Raw genomic sequence first — 25,245 nt, 5'->3', positions numbered from 1 at the left:
GATGAAGAATGGCTGCAATCTTTGCCCTTGCGATCTGTTGAATTGGTTGGGCACATGTTCCATCAACTATAGGTTTCAAGCCATTGTTGGATCAAGTGAGCATGGAGAGTTTTACAAACATGGCCACTGGAACAGCTGCATACCACCATTTGCAAATTGTGGACTCTGATTGACATTAAACTGCCACATAAAGAAGAGGTGATGTTGTTTGAGATGGCTGTTTGCAACTGTTTAGACTATGTGGATTTGAGTGGCCATTACAACTTGTAAAGGCATATTTATGGCTCAGTGTTCTGGACATTTTGTTATAAGAAATAACTGGTGCCTCACCTCTTGAATGAATTTTCTGTTTAAATATTTGCATGTAATAAAAGGATGGATGTTTGTTCATTGGAATGTTATGTATGCCTGTAAACCCCAGCCAAACACACCACAATTTCAGTTCTGGAGTGAGTTGCTGAGGCACTCATCTTACAACCACTTTATGAAACTTAAGCACTTCATGAATAAGTTGATGTGCTGAGCCATGACTGATGTTCAGAGTTTTGGCTATTTCATCCACTGTTGCAAAGTGATTTTACACCACAATGGCTCCAACTGTATTAGCAGACTCTGGGGTCACAACAAGGTGTGCCTTAACCAGGCACTGAGCATCTGTCAATAGGTTTCATACTTTCACCACTCAAAAAAGCAGGACAGAAGGGTGTTGGTCCTTGGTGCAAATCGCAAGTGGGGGCAGCACAACAGTACAAAATTTACAATAATATAATTTTTCAATACATTAAGTGTGTGTTTCAGTGCTATTGATCCATTAGGAAAAAAAAGTACTTTGCTGAGAAGCAAATTATGTATGTATCACTTCCCTCACCTCTTCATTGGAGATGAATCAGTGGCCTCTTAACCAGTCTTTAAGCGCAGCAAACAAATTCAAATCCAATGGAGTGAGGTCAGAACAGTATGAAATATGATCAAACACCTCAAACTTCATATTCTGAAAATGGTAAATGATCTGGGCAGTGATGTGTGGACACACACTGTCATGCAAAAGTAGAATTATGTTTGACAACAGGTCCCAGGTTTTGTACCCCAAGGATCTGTTCTTTGATCTTTCTTTTCAATTATTTATATAAATGATTTACCTGCAGTTGCACCATGTGATGCAGTGCTATATGCTGATGACACAACACTCATCACATGTGACACCAACCTTGAATATGTGCACCACAGCATGGCAGTGGCAATGAAGAGATGCACTACTTGGTTTGAAGCAAATGTACTGCAGAAGAATGATAGTAAAGCTGAGGCTAGTAAAACTGAGGCTATTGTATTCAATCTGAATGCTCCCACTCATGATAACAAAACAGTAAAATTATTAGGATTTCATATAGATTAAAAGCTCAGCTGGGATACCCACACAGGGAAGTGATGTGGCAAATAGGCACGTGTCATCTATCTGCTGTACAAGCTGAGAAGCAGTGTCAGTAAAGAACTTATCTTATATGCATATTTTGCATTCTTCCATTCCCACCTGAGTTATGGAATACTATTATGGGCAATTCTGTAGGCTTGATATTAGTGTTTAAATGGCAAAAGAAAGTCATAAGGTGCACAGCAGGACTTAGCCCATATGAATCATTAGAATATTATTCTAAGAAACTAAATGTAATAACAGTGCCTGGCCAGTATATTTACAACTGTTTTGTTTTCATTAAAGAGAATCTGAGTAAATTTGGCTTAGGGCAGTTGATGACCATAACATAAGAAGTGGACTACAATTAATATGCCATATGCTAGGCTGGCAAAGACACAAAACAGTTACAAACATTTTGGTCCTGTCTATTTCAACAAATTACCTGAAAACGCCTATACAATGCCAGTAAATAAATTTAAATCTAGTTTTTCAAGGTGGATGAAAAGTAAAGTAATTTACTCTGCTCAAGAGTTCCTTGAGGATTTGGCAAATGACCCACTTTCCTTATGAGAAAGAACAATAAATTAACTGTAAACTATACATATGCTACACTGTGCAACTATTTTATTACTGTTTCATGCACTTATTGTTAATTATTTATTTGATTATTTACTTGTCATTCACTGGACTATGTAGTTCATTTACCTTGTAATTGATCTTACAGAAAACTTTTTGTTGTTATTGACATTTGTATAAATATGTATTGTATCCATCTTGGATTATTATATTGTAGTTAATGACATTTGTCCAAGTTTATATTATTATTAATGTTATTATTATCGTGTTAACACTGATAACACTCAGCTGCATGTAAATATGCTCAAAGGTGGAATAAAACAATTGTATTGTATTTGTTTTCAAATTGCCAACTTTAACTCATCATGTAGCACAGCACTGGAATTGCACTGGCTGTTTACTGTTGACTCTGTCCCAGACAGTATTCCAAAACTGGTCTTCACACATCCAAAAATACTGAGAGCATTACTCCTCCTGTAGTGTGTTCACTCTTTAATTTCTCTTTGGATTTGGATCAGGATGTTTCCATTACATGCTTTAGTGATTGTACTCTGGCTTAAAGCGGTGAATTAAAGTTTCATCTCCAGTGATTGTTCAATTCAAACCCTTTTCTACCTTACATGATGATCCAGTAGGTGCTAACACATTTTCACACAGTTGTACTTCTGCTCCTCATTTAGTTGTTTTGTGGCCCATCTCGCACAGACATTACAAATGTTGAGTCTGTTGTAGATGCTGTTATATGCAGAACCACGATTAACAAGCCTTTGGTTTGCCACTTCAGCAACAGTCACACATTAGTTATTCAAAATCAGGTCACAGTTTTGCTCAGTGTTGGCATCCGTAGTGGCAGTGATGGAAGTTCTGATCTTCCCCTGATATTTTTCAAAGAGTCTTCTATGGATTTTAGCTCCTGCTAAACCTTCATACAACAAAAGCTGATTATGGAAGGTTGTTCCCCAATGGTGTGAAAGAAGAGTGGCACAGCCACATTTATTTCACGAGAGCTTAACGTGAACTGATGTGAAAATGCTGAAATCTATCACAAATGAAGAGAACAAAGCCATTCAGTGGAAGGTAGATGCACAAAATGGTACTGCTAGCCTGTGGACAGCTAGATGAAAGTGTAGATACTTACTGACTTATCCCCACACAAACTCAATGAATTAATTTAATATAAGATGAGTAATGAAGTAGTTTTGTCAGGATTTTATGTTAAAGTTTAGAAACATATCACAACAAAATTCATGTTACTGTATTGGAACTGTTTATAGGTGTGAATGATGTAACTTATTTGTTGATTCTTGATATGTGTGATATTATGGAGTGCTTCAAGCAAAGGAAAATAGTAACAGAGGTGGTTCATCGTCAAAGCACTGACTTACAATCTGGAGAAGCAAGTTCAAAACACCACCCATGAATACCTTGGTTTTGCACAGTTCCTCTAAATCTTAATGTGAATATCAGACTCATGTACTTGAAAAGGTAACAGATAAATGTCCTCTCCTAGTCTTGCCCATTCTTAGACAAGACAGTATATGTGTAATGTATCTGACATGAATACTGTATCTTTGCACTAAATATATTTATTTGTTTCATTTATGGAAGAACATAATTTAATCTCTAAGGCTTTTGTGATCACATCATACTATGGATTAAAAATGTTTCAGTAACACACACAATTAGCTCCCTATTTCAGCATGTAGCAGATTAGGCCAGCATATTATGGCAAAATAAAAAAATTTAGTATTGAATATTGTGGCACACCATACTTAATAACTTTAATAAACACTGTCCCACAACAAATAAGACAAGATCATATGCAAAGAAAAAGAGAAAAAAAGCGTAACCAGAAGATAAGACTGACAAAGGAAATTAGCAATCATGGTTATAAGGCACTCTATCTGAAACTGAAAATACAAGGGTAATCCCAAAAGTAAGGTCTCCTATTCTTTTATAAGTACATAGAACTGTTTATTTCTACAATTGTTTACATCAATTTACAGTTTGAACATTTAGCTATTTTTTGACATAATCACCATTTCTGTCAAAGCATTTTTGTAGACATTGTGGCAGTTTTTGTATGCCCATGTCTTACCAGCTCACCGCAATGCTGTTCAGAAAGTAATGAACCTCATCTTTCACCTTGTCGTCGGAGCTGAATCACTTTCCGGCCAAGTGTTCTTTTAAATTAGGGAACAGGTGATAGTCACTGGGCGCCAGGTCAGGGCTATAGGGTGGGTGGGTGATAATGTTCCACTGAAACTCATGCAGGAGAGCAACGGTTTGCCGAACGATGTTTGGGCGAGCATTGTCATAGAGAATGTGTATGCCCTTGCTCAACATTCCTCTTCTATGGTTCTGAATTGCCTGTTTGAGTTTTTTCAAAGTCTTACAGTACCTGTCAACATTAATTGCAATCCCAGTGCTCAACCTTCAACACTCTCTCCTCAGAAATTGACGGTCTCCTGCTCCTTTGTTTGTCATGAATTTTAGTCCTACCTGCTGCAAACTCTCTACACCACTTAGAAACATTTTTGACATCCATGCACAACTCACCACACACTTCTGTCAATTGGCGATGGATTTCAATTGGGGCAGTGCCCTTTGCATTCAAAAACCGAAAAACTGCACGCATTTCGCACTTGGCGGTAACATCCAACGGGAGCTCCATTCTCAACAGCTGCCAAACCAAGAACGAGTACCTCAGTGTGGCATGCGCATGTTTACACACAGTGCATGAAGCACTCTTCATAACAGTATGACCAACTGCCACACAAACAGAGTTCTGTACTTATAAAAAAATAGAAGACCTTACTTTTGGGATTACCCTTGTATATTGCAGTATGGAAATAAGATGTACCAAAGGTTGGCACCATCGCTGAAAAATATCATTGAAGGAGAGATGTGGAGGGAGTCATGTACTGAGAGGGCTTGTGTGTGGACTGAGGAGAAAAGCAGTCACTTCTGGGCAGTTTGACAGCATGATGAACACTCCCAACTTCAGCAGCTGGCCAATTGTTATCAGTCTCCTGTGATTCAGAAGTGTGTGGATGGCACAGAGTGATAGTACTTCACACTGAAAAGCAGTTTTACTTAGGCAGTTGGATGGTATAGTTAATGCTCTCCATTGCAGTGGCTGGGCAGTTTTTTTTATATGAGGCATCTATGTTTCAGAAATCACTGTAAGGCATAGATCACAAGCTCTTCTGGGTGGAGGCAGTAAGACAGACACATGTAATGGAGTAAGTTCTAAGCATGTTTGCTCTTGAGTTGAGCCTTAAAAGTTTCCATCAAGCATAACTGTTGTGACCAGCATCATCACATGAATGTTCATATATGTGTATTGCTCCAAACCAATTCAAGTTATAGGGAAGTGGACTCAAAATGTCTCTGTATTTTCATGGTTTGTTCTGTTCTCTAAGCATTTGTGGCATTTAGGGGATGTATGTGAGGCTATGCAATTGGTGATTTTTTTCTATAAGAATACTGCCTTGTTAGAATAGATTAATTATCAGTTACTTGTTGCTTCATAACTATCCATCTTTCTTTGCCCTCACAGTGGTGAGCAGATAGTGGTTGAATGGTGACATATTAGTGAATGGAAGAAGAAAGAAAAAATAATATGATCCATTATATAGTGCATGATATCTTGTTGAGAGTACTGACTGTAGAAATGTGTTGTGAATGGGCATGAAGCTGTCATTTGAACTATCCTTAAAGTAATTATATTTCAGGGAACACTCTGCACTTACGGAAGAAAACAATCTTGTTTATGTACGTAAGGGCCATAGCCATGGACCCAACTTCTTGGTGATGTTATAATGGTACAGCCTACACCAGAACTCATATGAAATGTCCAACACCACCTTTTTTTTATATATATATGCATCTGGATAGTTATCGGGCAATTCAGTGTTTCCTAAGGCCTTGTATGTGTGTCTTTATATGTATCATTCTGTCCTATTTGATAAAAAACTTGATATTCATTGCGAAGGCATGTGGAATGTTCTAAAAGGATGTGCATCATCGTAATTATCAGTGGATTGTTGTCATTGATAAAATTATGTACATGTACTAAATTAAGTAGCTAATCAAGAAATTGAAGTAATAAGTCCTTACCAATAAATAACTAGAGACTGCATAGATGTTAGCATGAAAAATTAATGCTTCTAATTAAGAAAATGGTAATCTAAAAGTCCTCCCCATGAACCATGGACCTTCCCGTTGGTGGGGAGGCTTGCATGCCTCAGCGATACAGATGGCCGTACCGTAGGTGCAACCACAACGGAGGGGTATCTGTTGAGAGGCCAGACAAACGTGTGGTTCCTGAAGAGCGGCAGCAGCCTTTTCAGTAGTTGTAGGGGCAATAGTCTGAATGATTGACTGACCTGGCCTTGCAACATTAACCAAAACGGCCTCGCTGTGCTGGTACTGCGAACGGCTGAAAGCAAGGGGAAACTACAGCCGTAATTTTTCCCGAGGGCATGCAGCTTTACTGTATGGATAAATGATGATGGCGTCCTCTTGGGTAAAATATTCCGGAGGTAAAATAGTCCCCCATTCGGATCTCTGGGCGGGGACTACTCAAGAGAATGTTGTTATCAGGAGAAAGAAAACTGGCATTCTACGGATCAGAGCATGGAATATCAGATCCCTTAACCGGGCAGGTAGATTAGAAAATTTAAAAAGGGAAATGGATAGGTTAAACTCAGATATAGTGGGAATTAGTGAAGTTCGGTGGCAGGAGGAACAAGACTTTTGGTCAGGTGAATACAGGGTTATAAACACAAAATCAAATAGGGGTAATGGAAGAGTAGGTTTAATAATGAATAAAAAAATAGGAGTGCGAGTAAGCTACTACAAACAGCATAGTGAATGCATTATTTTGGCCAAGATAGACACAAAGCCCACACCTACTACAGTAGTACAAATTTATATGCCAACTAGCTCTGCAGATGATGAAGAAATTGAAGAAATGTATGATGAGATAAAAGAAATTATTCAGGTAGTGAAGGGAGATGAAAATTTAATAGTCATGGGTGACTGGAATTCGAGAGTAGGAAAAGGGAGAGAAGGAAACATAGTAGGTGAATATGGATTGGGGGTAAGAAATGAAAGAGGAAGCCGCCTGGTACAGTTTTGCACAGAGCATACCTTAATCACACCTAACACTTGGTTCAAGAGTCATGAAAGAAAGTTGTATACATGGAAGAATCCTGGAGATACTAGAAGGTATCAGATAGATTATATAATGGTAAGACAGAGATTTAGGAACCAGGTTTTAAATTGTAAGACATTTCCAGGGGCAGATGTGGACTCTGACCACAATCTATACTAATTGACGAAAGGAGAAAATATAAAAATGCAGTACATGAAGCAGGCAAAAAGGAATACAGACGTCTCAAAAATGAGATCGACAGGAAGTGCAATATGGCTAAGCAGGGATGGCTAGAGGACAAATGTAAGGATGCAGAGGCTTATCTCACTAGGGGTAAGATAGATACTGCCTACAGGAAAATTAAAGAGACCTTTGGAGATAAGAGAACCACTTGTATGAACATCAAGAGCTCAGATGGAAACCCAGTTCTAAGCAAAGAAGGGAAAACAGAAAGGTGGAAGGAGTATATAGAGGGTCTATACAAGGGTGATGTACTTGAGGACAATATTATGGAAATGGAAGAGGATGAAGATGAGATGAAATGGGAGATACGATACTGCGTGAAGAGTTTGATAGAGCACTGAAAGACCTGAGTCGTAACAAGGCCCCGGGAGTAGAGAACATTCCATTAGAACTACTGACAGCCTTGGGAGAGCCAGTCCTAACAAAACTCTACCATCTGGTGAGCAAGATGTATGAGACATGAGAAATTCCCTCAGACTTCAAGAAAAATGTAATAATACCAATCCCAAAGAAAGCGGTTGTTGACAGATGTGAAAATTACCAAACTATCAGTTTAATAAGTCACAGCTGCAAAATAATAACGCGAATTCTTTACAGATGAATGGAAAAACTGGTAGAAGCCGACCTCGGGGAAGATCAGTTTGGATTCCGTAGAAATATTGGAACACGTGAGGCAATACTGACATTACGACTTATCTTAGAAGAAAGATTAAGGAAAGGCAAACCTACGCTTCTAGCATTTGTAGACTTAGAGAAAGCTTTTGACAATGTTGACTGGAATACTCTCTTTCAAATTCTAAAGGTGGCAGGGGTAAAATACAGGGTGCAAAAGCCTATTTACAATTTGTACAGAAACCAGATGGCAGATATAAGAGTTGAGGAGCACGAAAGGGAAGCAGTGGTTGGGAAGGGAGTGAGACAAGGCTGTAGCCTCTCCCCGATGTTATTCAATCTGTTTATTGAGCAAGCAGTAAAGGAAACAAAAGAAAAATTCGGAATAGGTATTAAAATCCATGGAGAAGAAATAAAAACTTTGAGGTCCGCTGATGACATTGTAATTCTATCAGAGACAACAAAGGACCTGGAAGAGCAGTTGAATGGAATGGACAGTGTCTTGAAAGGAGGATATAAGATGAACATCAACAAAAGCAAAAGGAGGATAATGGAATGTAGTCGAATTAAGTCGGGTGATGCTGAGGGAATTAGATTAGGAAATGAGACACTAAAAGTAGTAAAGGAGTTTTGCTATTTGGGGAGCAAAATAACTGATGATGGTTGAAGTAGAGAAGATATAAAATGTAGACTGGCAATGGCAAGGAAAGCGTTTCTGAAGAAGAGAAATTTGTTAACATCGAGTATAGATTTAAGTGTCAGGAAGTCGTTTCTGAAAGTATTTGTATGGAGTGTAGCCATGTATGGAAGTGAAGCGTGGATGATAAATAGTTTGGACAAGAAGAGAATAGAAGCTTTCAAAATGTGGTGCTACAGAAGAATGCTGAAGATTAGATGGGTAGATCACATAACTAATGATGAAGTATTGAATAGAATTGGGGAGAAGAGGAGTATATGGCACAACTTGACAAAAAGAAGGGACCGGTTAATAGGACATGTTCTGAGGCATCAAGGAATCACAAATTTAGCATTGGAGGGCAGTGTGGAGGGTAAAAATTGTAGAGGGAGACCAAGAGATGAATACACTAAGCAGATTCAGAAGGATGTAGGTTGCAGTAAGTACTGGGAGATGAAGAAGCTTGCACAGGATAGGGTAGCATGGAGAACTACATCAAACCAGTCTCAGGACTGAAGACCACAACAACAACACTCTAAAAATCCAATAACAGAAGACCTCACTATCTTGAGAAACTACTTAAAAGTTATTTCCAAGCATTGTATTTTAATTTTCTATTTATGTTTATGTCTTCCTCTGTAATTAATATTGTTTGTAATTACATTTATAATTAATTCTCCAGTTGCTTACATCTCACAGTTTTCCAAATTCCAGAATTTGAGCCCTTATTTGTGCCTTGTATGTATATAATCAGATAAAGCACGAGCTCTGTACTACCATTGTATGTTAGTAACCAAATCCAAACTGTAATTAATTATGTAACTAAAATAATACAAGAGACATCATTGTAATTAAAGTTCAGAATGATTTTCTTAAGGAAAACTGAAGATATTAGTATAAAATATTGTCACTCAATATTGTATTTTATACCTTATTTGGCTATAATATCAGTTTCTTTACTTTTTGTAAATTTTAATTGTAACATCAAAGTTGTACAAAATTAATCATGCTTTATTTTGGAAGTTATTGTTAAAATTCTGTATAAAGCAATGCAGCAATGCTGCAACGGATCAGTTCTGAAGTTACTTTTGGAAGTCAAAGAGATCAGTGAAGTCTGTCCATGTTTTGTTTACATGACAAGTGTGCAGTTTGGATGTCAATTAATGTGAATAAATTTTGTGAAGCACGAATATTTCCCATTCATTCATCAATGGACCAGGCAGAAGAAACTTAAATTAAGTAATATTCAACATGAATCATTACAATGTGAATAACTGAAAGTAATAGATCTTGGCCTGCAAAATTTCCAAAAGTGAATTTGGTGTAATTGCTGTAAGACATATCTACTCTGCTTTTGCTGTTGATGTGGTTAACCATTTTAAGTACTGTACTATAACTATTATTATAATTGACTCCTCTTGGAGGGCTTGTGTTTTAATTGAAAGGTGTTTGAAAGGCATTGGTAATGATAAATAACATCCTCTTGGAGGGCTTGTGTTTTAATTGAAAGGTGTTTTAAAGGCATTGGTAATGATAAATAACATCCTGATCAAATTCTTGTATATGGCTGACTTCCTGATTCCTTTCCAAAAATCTGATAAACTGTTGATTATAAATATACCATTTGTTATATTTCAGCAGAGTTCTTTCTGTTTTTAAACCATTAATTCTGATAAATTTTTAATAATAATGTGTCTTACTATTCTGCAGTGGTTCTAGTATTTCAAAAGAATGAGTGAAAATTTTACTGTTTTATAAAAATACATTGTTGGGACCATGGTTATATATCTATCCTTTTTCATAATCAGCCACTGCCAATAGGGTCTGGTCTCAGAATCACCACAAAATAAAGCTAAATATCAGGCTAATGATATCTTCATAGATCATTCAACTAACATATGTAAGTATCACAGCAGTGACAGAACAACTGCTTTAGTTACCTGACAGGGAGCAGAATCTTAAGTCCTTGATCACAGCCAAGATACATTCAAATGGTATTATGTTTCCCTATGGGTATAGCAAATGTAATAAAAAAAATACAGCGACTCGAGAACTGAAGATCATTATGACCTTTCAAATTTTATTCTATTTTATTCTAAAAGAAATAATAATAAAAGAAATAATAATAGCAAACATAATAAGCCATACCTTTGTTCTCTTATAAACTGGATTGTTATTGGAAGTGCCTTTCCTGACTGTTTAGATAACTGGAGTTATATCTGTACATAAAAAGGGAAACAGAGCTTCACCAAAAAGTTATAGGGCAACTGCTGTTGCTTTTATGTTATCTAAAATCATCATGGTGACAATTAACTACATGAATATCTCGATAACAACCTTTTCCTAAATAAGGACCAATATGGATTTTGTAATGGTCAGTCCACTATAAAAGCAGTGGAGAGTAGGACTACTGTAATATCTGTCTTACAGGGATTTGGAAAAAAAAAAAAAAAAAAAAAAAAAAAAAAAAAAAAAAAAAAAAAAAAATTTCAGTTGATCTAACAAAGGCTGTAGACATGATATTACATAACATTCCTGCAAAGAAACTGAAACGCTATGAAATAACAGACAGAATACTTGCACTATTAAAACTGTTCAATAAGAAACAACTGGATGTTAACTAACTCAAAACTTCAGGTATTCTAAATGTCATAAGGAGTCCATCGGAAATATATGGTTGGCCCATTTCTATTTATTGTTTGTGTGAAAGATAAGCTTGGCTTGCTATCTTTGAATGTAGTAACATATGATCTCAGTACCAAATCAATCATGTCTCATAATGACACCACATGTTTTGGAGCAAATGAATGAACTTAAGATGGAGAAGACATCTTTCTAGTTTCATTCTAACAAGTTAACAATGCAAAACTGAGAGTATAGTATTCCCCCAAAAAGATGTGTGGCTATGGTCACAAAGAGTCTGTAAAATTATTGGGTATCTGACTGGAAACAAAACTGAATTGGAACACTCACACATAACGTATGAAAAAAACTATCAAAAAAATTACCAAAAACTTGCTCCCACACAATCTGGCCATCCACTGATAGCATATCTGCAGTGACAAGAATTCCCTTGCCCAGTATGGTGAAGAACTTACAACACAGGCACTAACCCTAAACCTAGCGTGCAAGCACATTTCCTGTGCCATTCCTCACACACCTAATCCTCCCGCCACTCCTAAGGACCAACTACAAAGGAGCACCTGACTCATCACCCAATATCACCCTGGACTAGAGCAACTGAACCATCATTCACCAAGGTTTTATCTATCATCATGCCTGGAAATGAGGGATGTACTACCCAAGATCCTTCCCACTCTTCCCAAAAAGGTGTTCCATGGGCACAGCTATCGGCAACCTCATGGTACCCTCCTATGCCAACCTTCTTATGGGGCATCTAGACAAAACCTTACTAGCCTCCCAAAACCCCAAACCTGTTGTCCAGATCAGATTCAATGGTGATATCTTAATAACCTGGACTTAGGGACAAGACACCCTACCCTCATTCCCACCCAATTGTGAATACCTTCCCTTCCTATTTGTTTTTCCTGGTCCTCCTTAAAACAATGTGCCACCCTCCTGGATGTTGACCTCCAGCTCTGTGTGTCTCCATCCACAGCTCTTTCCATACTAAGCCTATGAACCCTCACAATACCAGCTCTTCAACAATGGTCACCATTTCCACAGCAAATTATCACTCCCACAGAGCCTGGCCACTTCTGGTCTGTGTATCTGCGGTGAGGAGAATTCTGTAGACCAGTATGCTGAAGATCTCACAAGGGTCTTCACAGACAGGCACCTATCCTGCAACAGATATCCTGTGCCATATCTCACACATTCCTAATCCCTCATAAAGAGGTATTCCGTCACTCAGCCAATCTGCACAACATCTGGGTCCAGACTTATCCACTCAAACTTCATACTCTTTGCTTCAGAGGTCATGTCCCCCTGGTGCAAGGCCTGCCCAATCCACCTGCCCAGCACTTCCCACTCCAGTAGTGTAACAGACTAAGCCCACTTCATCTGAGGCAGGGCCATCTGTGAAAGAGAATGTGTCATACATCAACTCTTCTGTAATTGCTGCACAGCTTTTTATGTTTGTATGACAACCAACCAACTGTCCACAAGAATGAATTGCCACAAACTGTGGTCATGACTAAAGTTGACCACCCACTGGCACAACGTGCAGCTGAGCACATCATGTGCTGCTGCTTCACAATCTTTGCCTTCTGGGTCCTTCCCTCCAACACTAATTTTTCTGAACTATGCACATGAAAATTGCTCTTGGAACACATCCTTTACTCCCAGAACCCTCCTGGCCTCAATATCTGCTAACCCACTGCCCCTACACACTCTACCCAACAGTTTACCCTTCCTCTGCCCTGTCCCTCCCTCCCAATCCATGCCCTCCCATCATGTTCATCATGAATCTTTCCTCATGCCTCTGTTACCCGTGAGCCACATGCCTCACTCATGCACCTGCCACCCTTCCATACCTTATTCCTAGCTGCCAAACCTGCCTCCCTCCAAGACTGCTACAGTTCCTTCAAATAATGCAAAAGTTGAGGGTGCCACATGAGCAGAGTCTGTGGAGATGTTGAGACTGATGATGCTCCTACTGCTGCAGGTACTGTTCTGGTGGTTGCCTAGCCACTGTTGTTGCAACAGAAATTAAACATAGATTATATTCATTTTGCTGGTAATGATGTTTCTCCATCTTTACAAGTGCTGAAGCGACATTTATTTATAATGTTGTTGCTGTTGTAGTGCTAGATGCTGCTGAAAGTGTGGCTTTCCTTTTGTTGCTGGAATTTATCTTATGGTTTCATTAGCTTTTAAATGACATGATCCAATGTTTTGTCTCGTAATGTTATGATTTCAACTAAGATACCAAACATTTACCTAAAAAGCCAGCTGTTACAGTAAGCTTGAGACAGTACTGAATAGAGTCCAATGAAATTTATTGCAAATTTTCATGAACCTGAGAGCATGCAGTTACATGGAAGAGCTTTATCATAAGGGTGATCTCATGGAGTCCACAGAATGAACACAGCCATAGCTGTTATCATTGTCCGAACAGTTCGATACCTAGCAAGACTTCTCATGCAGACAGGCATATGAGTGATGTGTGGCAGGCACATTTCCCTTAAAGAACTGCTAAAGACAATGTCATGGTCCATAGCATGTAATGGTACTTGAATTACGTAACCATTACGGCACCTCACCTGAACCTCTCGATACCAGTAATATTCTACTGTGTTTCTGTTAACTACTTATAATATTTCTGAGACAACATTCAGATTTGATTTCATTTTTGATACATCGATATGTTTATATTGCAATGATATTATTTTTATGTGTATTCTTTCTTTTGTCACTATGATCTTTGATGTACTTGTAACTCTTGATTTTTCGGCGCATAAGTAGTTAGTTGTTAGAGAGTCGGACCTTGACAAAGTCAAGTCTTGGACGTCATTGGAAAGATGCATATTGTAGTTGGCTTATAAAATGTGAGGAAGATATTTTCAAGTATGTTTTTATAATGTGGTGTTTTGTGCATCATGTGATATTGCAATAAAAGCAATTAAAAGGAAGTGTAACTTTCAGAGTGCTGATTATTTTTTTACATCACCATTGTCCAGCAAAAGTGTAATCTTCAAGAATGGTTTGTGAAGCGCATCTACAAAACTTTTGAATATAGCAGAATAAAACCTAGGCCTCTTTGCATCCGAGCTTGGAATCATAACCACCTAGATTTTCGATGATTGAGCCATGATTTTACGACGAGACCAGCGTGGGAAACACGAAAAGATGAGTGCCTAGTTTATTCATTATTACATGAAATGACATTATTAACTGCGCTCTAATAACACCTGCCACATAATAATTATGTTGTTGCCCGAAAATGCAGTACTTAGCAGTGTGAGCAACACCTCAATCATTATTAACGTTTGACCTTTGTTGCTTTAGGGTTGTTAGAACCTCACGTTCATCTTATGTTGTTTATAGTGCAATGGCACCTCCTGTGCCTGGGTGACTTTCACTAGTTGCTTGGGTGAATCAGTATCCAGATGTGCTTTTTTTAAATATTACCGCAGTAATAACTGCCTAATAGGTTTGTGGGTTTTGTGTCATCACTGCCTCATTGAAATAGTGTGTAGTTTCCCAAACACCATTCAACACAATGCCCATAAACTTCTCAAGGAATATACAGATCTATTGTGACTACTACTAGCAACCACTTGCTAAAAAATGTCACAACTTAACTTTACCTGGCAGTTTTTTCTCTTCCAAGCCAATTTTCAAGTTCTTGTCTCCTGCGGACCTCGGACTGAAGCTGATCAGAGAGTGATGACAATCTTCTTTCCTGAATTGCTAATGCTGAGTCCCGGTTTCTTCGAATACTTTCATTATGCTATAAGAAGAAAAGGACTCTGTTACTGTCTTTCAGGAATAGAAGGTACAGTGCCTGTGAACTATAGAAATTAAATAAAATGCTGAAATGTTGCCATGTCACTTGTAAAATATTTTAATGTGTACATTACATTCCATGTCATTCTTGACATCACTGGTTTTACAAGAAAGATACTCATGGTCCATTTCAGATCTACTGAGAAAAATGGCAAGTAAAGCCTAACTCTGCACTGGGCCAGATATCTGCCCTTATCAACCAGAAGTTTTAGAGGTTTTTTGTTTATTACAACACTGATTCAACAAATCATATATGATAGGCAGAAACAGCCTCCAATATGAGGCCATTGAAGCAATGCATTTCTTTATCCTACAAATTTGGTAAAGATGAACAACACTCACCTGGGGTGGTTCATGGAAATATGTAACAAATCAGATTAGTTCCCTAGCTGCAGAGTAGGCTGCTTTTATACACAAAGACACACACACACACACACACACACACACACACACACACACACACACACACACACACACAGACCCATTAATGGGAGCATATCGGGCAGATATGGAACCTAAAGACAATTTTGCAAATAAGAAGGCATAGAAATACAGTGGTAACTTTTGTCAGGTTCAAACTGGCTTATGATTCAATAGACAGGCAATCATCATCCCATTAAAAGGTACAATCTCCAAAGCTAAATTCATGGTAGAAACTTCAGAAGGAATTGAAATCCACACTGGTGTACAATTCAAAATTGATGGAAAACAATGACAATTACCCAGCAGACATTAAAAGGTACAATCTCCAAAGCTAAATTCATGGTAGAAACTTCAGAAGGAATTGAAATCCACACTGGTGTACATCAAGGAGATGTACTCCCACCCCCCACCCCCCTCCCCATGTAACATAATTGTGAAAAAAATAAATAAATAAGTAAATTGGGGTCTTGGGATAAAGAAGAGCAGAGAATTAACATGAAATGTCTAGCTTCCACAAAAAGTCTCAATCACACTTTCCCTGAGAAGTTTCAAGAAATCTCAAAGAAAACCTCCCTACAAATCTCCTACAAACAAACTCACCACATGTGAAAGAAGCCTGGAGATAATCTCCCCATTATTATTTGGTTAGGGGAAGCATCACAAGTTATGCACTTTAAATATTTAGGAAAGATTACCCAACCATCAGGAGTGAACACAATAGTCAATCAAGATTGAATCAAAAAAGCATATATGCTCACATGGCCTCACTGCAACAAAAAATATAACTCTGTCAATGCAAAGTTAAGTATTACAACACAGTTGCTCTACAGGTAGCACTCTATGCTGCAGAAACTTTGCTGATACATTGTCAAACAAAAATGAGAGAGGCTGAAAAGTGGGAAAGGAAAATTCTCAGGAAAATATTTAGATAAGTTTTTCATGAAGGAATTTGGGTAGAGAAGCTGTTGGGAGAGAACTAGTCTGCCCAAGAAATGCCATTCATTTTTTAAAGACATACTGTACTAAACAGTTGCCACTGTCTTGATGAATGCGTAGTTAATGACTGGTTTACAGGAATAAACATAATTTATTTAGTTATTCACATGGACACATATTCATCACTTCATATTGGCAACACACATTATGTACAAAGACTTGTGTTGTTGCTCCCAGGTAGATATTCAAGCTTCTACAAAATGAAATGAGAACAATGAATCATCATATCTGTAGCTATTCTTCCAGTCTTATTATACAGGGCTGGCACGCACACAGAACACTATCAGTGTGATAAGATAACTAATCATCACAGTAGATGTCCTCAGGAACAAGTACACTGCTGCCCATTAAAACTGTTAACACCAGAATGGATAGTAAATAAAACCATTTTATAGAATTCCAGCATTATGTTGGCAGAAGGAAGAGCATTTTATTTTTCTGTGTCAGTTACAATGACAGTTTCAGATGATTCCATTCATTACTGAATCATTAGCTAAATAGCTGTGAAATAATGAGACATAACATCTCTACATTCTGAGCTATTCAGAACTGAGGTATTTTTGCAGACTGAAGTGATAAAAATTTTTCATCAAGGCCTGGACTCAAATCTGGGTCGCCTGCTCACTAGGCAGCAATGCTAACCACTATGTCACCCTAGCACAGTGGCTATGCATAACTAAGCAGAATACCCTGTCATGCCTTTCTCCTCAATTTAAATTTGCATTCACACTTCAGCCCACTTGGTATTTCCACTACACTCAAATAGCATTGCAGAAGCTCTCCAAACTGTATTGGAACAGCACATCAGCATCGAGTGAAGCCGGCCGAAGTGGCCGTGCGGTTAAAGGCGCTGCAGTCTGGAACCGCAAGACCGCTACGGTCGCAGGTTCGAATCCTGCATCGGGCATGGATGTTTGTGATGTCCTTAGGTTAGTTAGGTTTAACTAGTTCTAAGTTCTAGGGGACTAATGACCTCAGCAGTTGAGTCCCATAGTGCTCAGAGCCGTTTGAACCATCGAGTGAAATGAGGGACCATGCCTGAAACCCAGGCATAGTTGCTTTAAACATATGAAATTATATGGTTCCAGATATCTTTTCAAGTCTCAAACATCAGTGAAGTATATACATAGACTCAAGCAATGAAGAAAAATTTATACAAGGCTAGGATTCAAATCTGGGTCTCCTGCTCACTAGGCAGTTGCACTAACCACTACATGACCCTGGCATAGTGGCTTTCCATAACTGCATGGACATGCTTCTCTCCTCAATACAAATTTCCATTCACACCTCAATCTTATTGGTATTCACGATAAACTCAAACAGCATTATAGAATACCAAATGGACTAAGGTGTGAATGGGAATTTGGACAGAAGAGAGAGGCATGCTAGGGTAGTGCATGCAGTTATGCAAAGCCAGTGTGCCAGGCTGGGCTGGGGTGGTGTAGCCATTAGCACATTTGCCTACTGAGCAGGAAACCTGGGTTCAAATCCAAGCCTTGATATAAATTTTCATTCATCACTTCAGTCTGCATATATACATCAGTGATGTCTGAGACTTGAAAAGGTCTCTGGAACCACACAATTTGATTTGATTAGTCACAGTTATTTTCAACTTTGATCATTCTGTGCCCTTAATTTAAGCTCCTACTGTACAGTGAATTGTCTTTTTTCTGCCAACAGATGACTTAGTGTATAGTGGAAATTTAAATTATGGACACAGAATGTTCTATATTGAACAGTCGTGAATAGCTCCAAATATAGAAATATTGTTTGCCTGATCATTTCAGAACCACTATTCAATAATGAATAGAAAAGTCCAAAACCAGTCAGCATTAACCCAAAGTCTGTGCAACTAAGACAGAAGAGTATACTTTTTGTGTATATACAGAATTTTCTCGAACATATTCTCAGTTCGAATTTAATGAATTACCTTGAGACAGAGAAGTTGCTCTCCATGCATCAGAACAGCTTTAGAAAGCATCACTCCTGCAAAATGCAACTCGCCCTTTCTTCACATGATATCTTGCGAACCGTGGATGAAGGGTATCAGACGGATGCCATATTCCTTGACTTCCAGAAAGTGTTTGACTCGGTGCCCCACTGTAGACTCCTAACTAAGGTACGAGAATATTGGATTGGTTCCAAAGTATGTGAGTGGCTCAAAGACTTCTTAAGTAATAGAACCCAGTACGTTGTCCTCGATGGTGAGTGTTCATCGGAGGTGAGGGTATCATCTGGAGTGCCCCAGGGAAGTGTGGTAGGTCTGCTGTTGTTTTCTATCTACATAAATGATCTTTTGGATAGGGTGGATAGCAATGTGCAGCTGTTTGCTGATGATGCTGTGGTGTACAGGCAGGTGTCATCGTTGAGTGACTGTAGGAGGTTACAAGATGACTTGGACAGGATTTGTGATTGGTGTAAGGAATGGCAGGTAACTCTAAATATAGATAAATGTAAATTAATGCTGATGAATACGAAAAAGAATCCTGTAATGTCTGAATACTCCATTACTAGTGTAGGGCTTGACACAGTCATGTTGATTAAATATTTGGGCGTAACATTGCAGAGCGATATGAAGTGGGACAAGCATGTAATGGCCGTTGTGGGGAAGGTGGATAGTCGTCTTCAGTTCATTGGTAGAATTTTGGGAAGATGTGGTTCATCTGTAAAGGAGACCGCTTATAAAACACTAATACGACCTATTCTTGAGTACTGCTCGAGCGTTTGGGATCCCTATCAGGTCGGATTGAGGGAGGACATAGAAGCAATTCAGACACGGGCTGCTAGATTTGTTACTGGTAGGTTTGATCATCATGTGAGTGTTATGGTAATGCTTCAGGAACTCGGGTGGGAGTCTCTGGAGGAGAGGAGGCGTTCTTTTCGTGAATTGCTACTGAGGAAATTTAGAGAACCAGCATTTGAGTCTGACTGCAGTACAATTTTATTGCCGCCAACTTACATTTCTCGGAAAGACCACAAAGATAAGATAAGAGAGATTAGGGCTCGTACAGAGGCGTATAGGCAGTCATTTTTCCCTCGTTCTGTTTGGGAGTGGAACAGGGAGAGAAGATGCTAGTTGTGGTACGAGGTACCTTCCGCCATGCACCGTATGGTGGATTGCGGAGTGTGTGTGTGGATTTGTGTGTGTGGATGTAGCACAAAGAATACATTAGTAAATTTATAACTGATTGGGGTACCAAGGGTACAACATTTAGCATCAAAATCTGCCAGCTCTGGCAGCAACAATGGCTCTAGCCCAACTGGGCATCAAGTTGAGCTCAGTTTGTATGACAGATATGGGTCCATTATTCTTTGCTCCTTCATCTCTATACCAGAACTCATCAGTTGTAGTCACTAGATTGCTTTCAGTAGCTGAGACATCTGCAGCACATGCTGGCCAGAGCGAGGGTGTAGTACCTTGAGAATTTTGGTGTAAATTCTAGAGGCACTTGGCTTTCCACCATATCGAACACTGATATTTTAAGTACAAGGGTGAGAGAGTGGAGATGTGTCTACCTCGTCACCAGTTTCTGTATGTGCAGGATGGACATGTATAAGGAGAATGTGGCAATAGTGAAGGTCAATCGGCATGGGCAAGTGGTTGCCGCGTTTGTTACAGAAGTTACAAGCCCAGCGGTAGGAGCAAGCGTGCCTTTCTCTGTGATGGTGCTACGTCAGTCATTATTGTGTACATTTGAATTGTGTAAAAGAAAAGAAAAGGCACTTACTTTTACTTACTTACTTAGTGAATCTCTAGAGTTGCGGATGGTGGACTTGTGAGAATCTTGAGAGTTTTGGAACTGTATTAATTGTAAAAGTACTTAACAGTTTCTGATGGACCGCGAGTCATTGGACTTATGTAATATGATTCATTTATGTGAGAACTGTTATGTTGTGTTCTGTTTCTGGAAGTGAAATGTAGTTGGATTGATTTAAAAGTATCTTGAGTGCATGCAATAATTTTAAGTGTAGACAAAATTCCTCCAAACAGCATCATATCTTCGGAGAAGAAGTTGGCCAGATCCTTGCAGCTGACTATCCCGAAAAAAAGATTGGCAAAGCACCTCCAAGTAAGTCCACTGCTGAAGTGGATGTGTGAGTCTTGCACATCCGTACCACATTGCTTCCTCTAGTAGCCGGAAACTGCCAGAACGTGACGACTGATGGGATCAGGACTTGAAAAGGAGGGATTTTTTTTTTAAGTAAATTGGGGAAAGAAGATATTGAGAATTGCCATAGCAACCAGTTGTAACAAGACTGAGAAACTGTTTCAAGTAATTGCTTGGTGTCCAATAAACCAAGGGAAGAAAGTTGTGAATATACACAATATAAGATGGGAAAAAGTAGTAACGTCAAGAGAACAGAGAGAAGATCTCAACTTTTTGGCTAAGGAGTTGTTGCTGTGGTGAGGAACTATTTCTCACCCACACACATTGTGCCTACATTGACACAGTAACCAACCGTCATCAATGCAGTAACCAGCCACCGACATCGACGCAGTAACCCACCACCATTGCTGACTGCAATGGCTGCCATTCACCGTTGCTGAGTTTGTGTCCGGTCGCCAAAGCTGATGCCGCAACCAACATTTGATGCTGATGGCACCTATGCTATTTACCAGTGCCGATTCTACACCTGATCAATGATGCAGCCTATAACTTTACTCTGGGTGAGAGAAAAACTATAATTTTTTGGTAAAGCTGACGGTACAATTGCATGATAAACTGTTATTATACACTCCTGGAAATGGAAAAAAGAACACATTGACACCGGTGTGTCAGACCCACCATACTTGCTCCGGACACTGCGAGAGGGCTGTACAAGCAATGATCACACGCACGGCACAGCGTACACACCAGGAACCGCGGTGTTGGCCATCGAATGGCGCTAGCTGCGCAGCATTTGTGCACCGCCGCCGTCAGTGTCAGCCAGTTTGCCGTGGCATACGGAGCTCCATCGCAGTCTTTAACACTGGTAGCATGCCGCGACAGCGTGGACGTGAACCATATGTGCAGTTGACGGACTTTGAGCGAGGGCGTATAGTGGGCATGCGGGAGGCCGGGTGGACGTACCGCCGAATTGCTCAACACGTGGGGCGTGAGGTCTCCACAGTACATCGATGTTGTCGCCAGTGGTCGGCGGAAGGTGCACGTGCCCGTCGACCTGGGACCGGACCGCAGCGACGCACGGATGCACGCCAAGACCGTAGGATCCTACGCAGTGCCGTAGGGGACCACACCGCCACTTCCCAGCAAATTAGGGACACTGTTGCTCCTGGGGTATCGGCGAGAACCATTCGCAACCGTCTCCATGAAGCTGGGCTACGGTCCCGCACACCGTTAGGCCGTCTTCCGCTCACGCCCCAACATCGTGCAGCCCGCCTCCAGTGGTGTCGCGACAGGCGTGAATGGAGGGACGAATGGAGACGTGTCGTCTTCAGCGATGAGAGTCGCTTCTGCCTTGGTGCCAATGATGGTCGTATGCGTGTTTGGTGCCGTGCAGGTGAGCGCCACAATCAGGACTGCATACGACCGAGGCACACAGGGCCAACACCCGGCATCATGGTGTGGGGAGCGATCTCCTACACTGGCCGTACACCACTGGTGATCGTCGAGGGGACACTGAATAGTGCACGGTACATCCAAACCGTCATCGAACCCATCGTTCTACCATTCCTAGACCGGCAAGGGAACTTGCTGTTCCAACAGGACAATGCATGTCCGCATGTATCCCGTGCCACCCAACGTGCTCTAGAAGGTGTAAGTCAACTACCCTGGCCAGCAAGATCTCCGGATCTGTCCCCCATTGAGCATGTTTGGGACTGGATGAAGCGTCGTCTCACGCGGTCTGCACGTCCAGCACGAACGCTGGTCCAACTGAGGCGCCAGGTGGAAATGGCATGGCAAGCCGTTCCACAGGACTACATCCAGCATCTCTACGATCGTCTCCATGGGAGAATAGCAGCCTGCATTGCTGCGAAAGGTGGATATACACTGTACTAGTGCCGATATTGTGCATGCTCTGTTGCCTGTGTCTATGTGCCTGTGGTTCTGTCAGTGTGATCATGTGATGTATCTGACCCCAGGAATGTGTCAATAAAGTTTCCCCTTCCTGGGACAATGAATTCACGGTGTTCTTATTTCAATTTCCAGGAGTGTAGTTATGGTATTCAGTGGTGAATTTTCTTTAATTGATCACTAGGTCCAAGATCCATAAAATTATGGATCAAGAAGAGCAACCAACTTTAGAGCCAGGAATGGCAATGTCTCTAACAAAGGAAATGCCAGACTGGACTGAGGTATCAAATTTAATTAAAGCTCTAAGCGTTAAATTAGATAACCAGAAACAAGAACAGAGAGCAGATTCAGCTTCTTTAAGACAAGAACTAAATGCTCAAAAGGCTTCATTGAGAGAATAACTGAATGCAACTTCAAGTAAAAAGTTAGAAGCACAGAGTGTAACTTCAACTGCTCAAATTGCCTCTTCAAGAAATGAAATAAGTACTACTTTAAGTGAAAAGTTAGAAGCACAGGGCGAAGCTTTAGATTCTAAGTTTGATGTATTAAATGATAAAGTGGAAAATTTACCATTAGATTTAAAGAATGAATTAAGTAATTCTTTAACTGTCCAAATGAATCAAATGTTTACAGAGTTTAGCCAAAAGTAGGATGATCAATTTCAGAAGTTGATGCAGAAATTATAATTTGATATTGAAGATAAGTGTAGCAATATAGAGTCTGAGGGTCATTTCAGTGTGTGTGTAATGTTACTTTCAACCAGGTCACAAACTTTTTCAAGCCTAGTGCAGATCTGGGTCAGGTAACAGAGGATGTAGGTGCTTTATGCAAGGATTTCACAAAGGAGGATGCTGTGGTTATTGTGGGTGGTCTGGGAAATAGCATTGGCAGAGACTGAATATTCCATAGAGAGTGACCTGGTGAAGATAGCATCAGCAACAAAGCATACGAGTGTGGGATTTGTGTCTGTGTTGAGATGCCATGATCGGCCTCATTTGAACTCTTCCATAGGGAGGGTGAACTTGGAGTTTGAGTGGCTGCTCAGGACAGATATAGGGTCCCATATTGGTTTGACTCCTGTGGATGCTGTCGATAGGTGGGACTACACTAGGCATGGCCTTCACCTCAATAGGAAAGGGAAGGGAAAACTGTCTGGGTTGATTGCAGAAAACTTAAGGGGGGACACTGGCACAAGTGGTAAAATACCAGTGGTCACAGGTGTCAGACGGATGCCTTTTTTAGGATAGGGAAGGGGGAAAGAAAACGAGTTTTAAGGGAGATTGGCAGACACACTCAGTTTGAGAAAACAGATGAACAGGAGTCAGATTTTATCATACAGCCTCCATTTAAACAGTGTTTAACAGAAAGTAATCAGAAACTGCCAGTTCATCTTCGCCAAAGCAGTTACAATTCCATTAGTATGCAGTATCAGTTATCTTTATTACACCAGAACATTCCGAGACTTAGAAATAAAGTTGATGAACTACTCATTTGTATCGATGAAATGAATTCATCTAACCAAATTGACATAATCTGCCTCTCTGAACATCATGTGACCACTGATATAGATATGTTAGACATTTCAGGATTTAAGCTAGCTTCCTACTTCTGCAGAGTAGATACAGATGGAGGAGGAGTTGCCACATTTATCAAAAACTGCCATAAATTCAAGAACATTGACATTAATAAATTCTGTTTAGAGCAGCATCTAGAAGCAACAGAAGTAGAGTTCCATAACAGATCCTATATAATAATAACTATTTACCGAGCACCTGCAGGAAATTATAATCTATTCTTAGATCATCTAGAAGCTCTTTTGGGTTATTTAACAGGAAGAAACGAAGAAATTTTGATTGCTGGTGACTTTAATACAGATTTTCTAATGCTATCTTCCAGTAAACATTCACTGCAGTTAGTAATGTTGTCTTTCAATCTAACTCACACTGTAAACTTTCCAACTAGGATCACTAAATCCTCAAGGACAGCGATTGATAACATTTTTATAGACAAATCAAAGGAACAAAATCATATCATAAAACCTGTTATAAATGGACTATCAGATCATGACATGCAGCTCCTTGTTTTAGATGTAAATTCTAAGCAGATTATCAAGACTGCTAAATCTGAGTACAGGAGAGTAGTCAATCAACCAAAAATTGAGTGTTTTAGAAAACTGCTCAAAGATATGAACTGGAAAGATGTTTATAGTGCTCATGACATGAATGAAAAATATAACACATTCATGAACAATGTCAGTACCATGTTTGAAAGCTGTTTTCCTCTAAATTAATTTCCTCTACTCAAATTAAACAGAAGTCTATAATAAAACCATGGATTACACAAGGAATAAAGATTTCCTGTAAGACAAAAAGGAAAATGTATCTGTCAACCAAGAATAGCTCCAATGCTGATGATTTAGCTAAATACAAGGAATACTGTAAAACATTAAAAAAAGTAATTCAGACGTCTAAACAAATGCACTACGAGAAGAAGATAGCAATATCAGGGAACAAAATAAAAACAATATGGGATATAATGAAAGAGCAGACTGGTAGAACCAGCTAGGAGCAAATAGCACTAAGGGTAGATGACACATTAGTAACTGATGGGCATAGTGTGGCAAATCTATTTAAGAAGTACTTTATATCCGTTACTGATA

The 25,245-nt window shown here is 39.6% G+C and overlaps 1 protein-coding gene across 1 annotated transcript in view; it reads right to left on the bottom strand.

Annotated features, from left to right (window-relative positions):
* The window catches only part of LOC126253155 (tropomyosin-like), a 293,413-nt gene that overhangs the window by 158,857 nt on the left and 109,311 nt on the right, over window positions 1-25,245 (bottom strand). The window contains exon 4 of the mRNA XM_049954313.1: window positions 14,952-15,094. Coding sequence (XP_049810270.1) covers window positions 14,952-15,094 — 143 coding nt within the window. The remainder of the gene's footprint in view (window positions 1-14,951; window positions 15,095-25,245) is intronic.

This window comes from Schistocerca nitens, chromosome 4 (genome assembly GCF_023898315.1).
Source record: "Schistocerca nitens isolate TAMUIC-IGC-003100 chromosome 4, iqSchNite1.1, whole genome shotgun sequence".
Classification (NCBI taxonomy): domain Eukaryota; kingdom Metazoa; phylum Arthropoda; class Insecta; order Orthoptera; family Acrididae; genus Schistocerca; species Schistocerca nitens.
The sequence above is the reverse complement of the archived record's forward strand: the minus strand, read 5'-3'. Positions and strand labels throughout refer to the sequence as shown.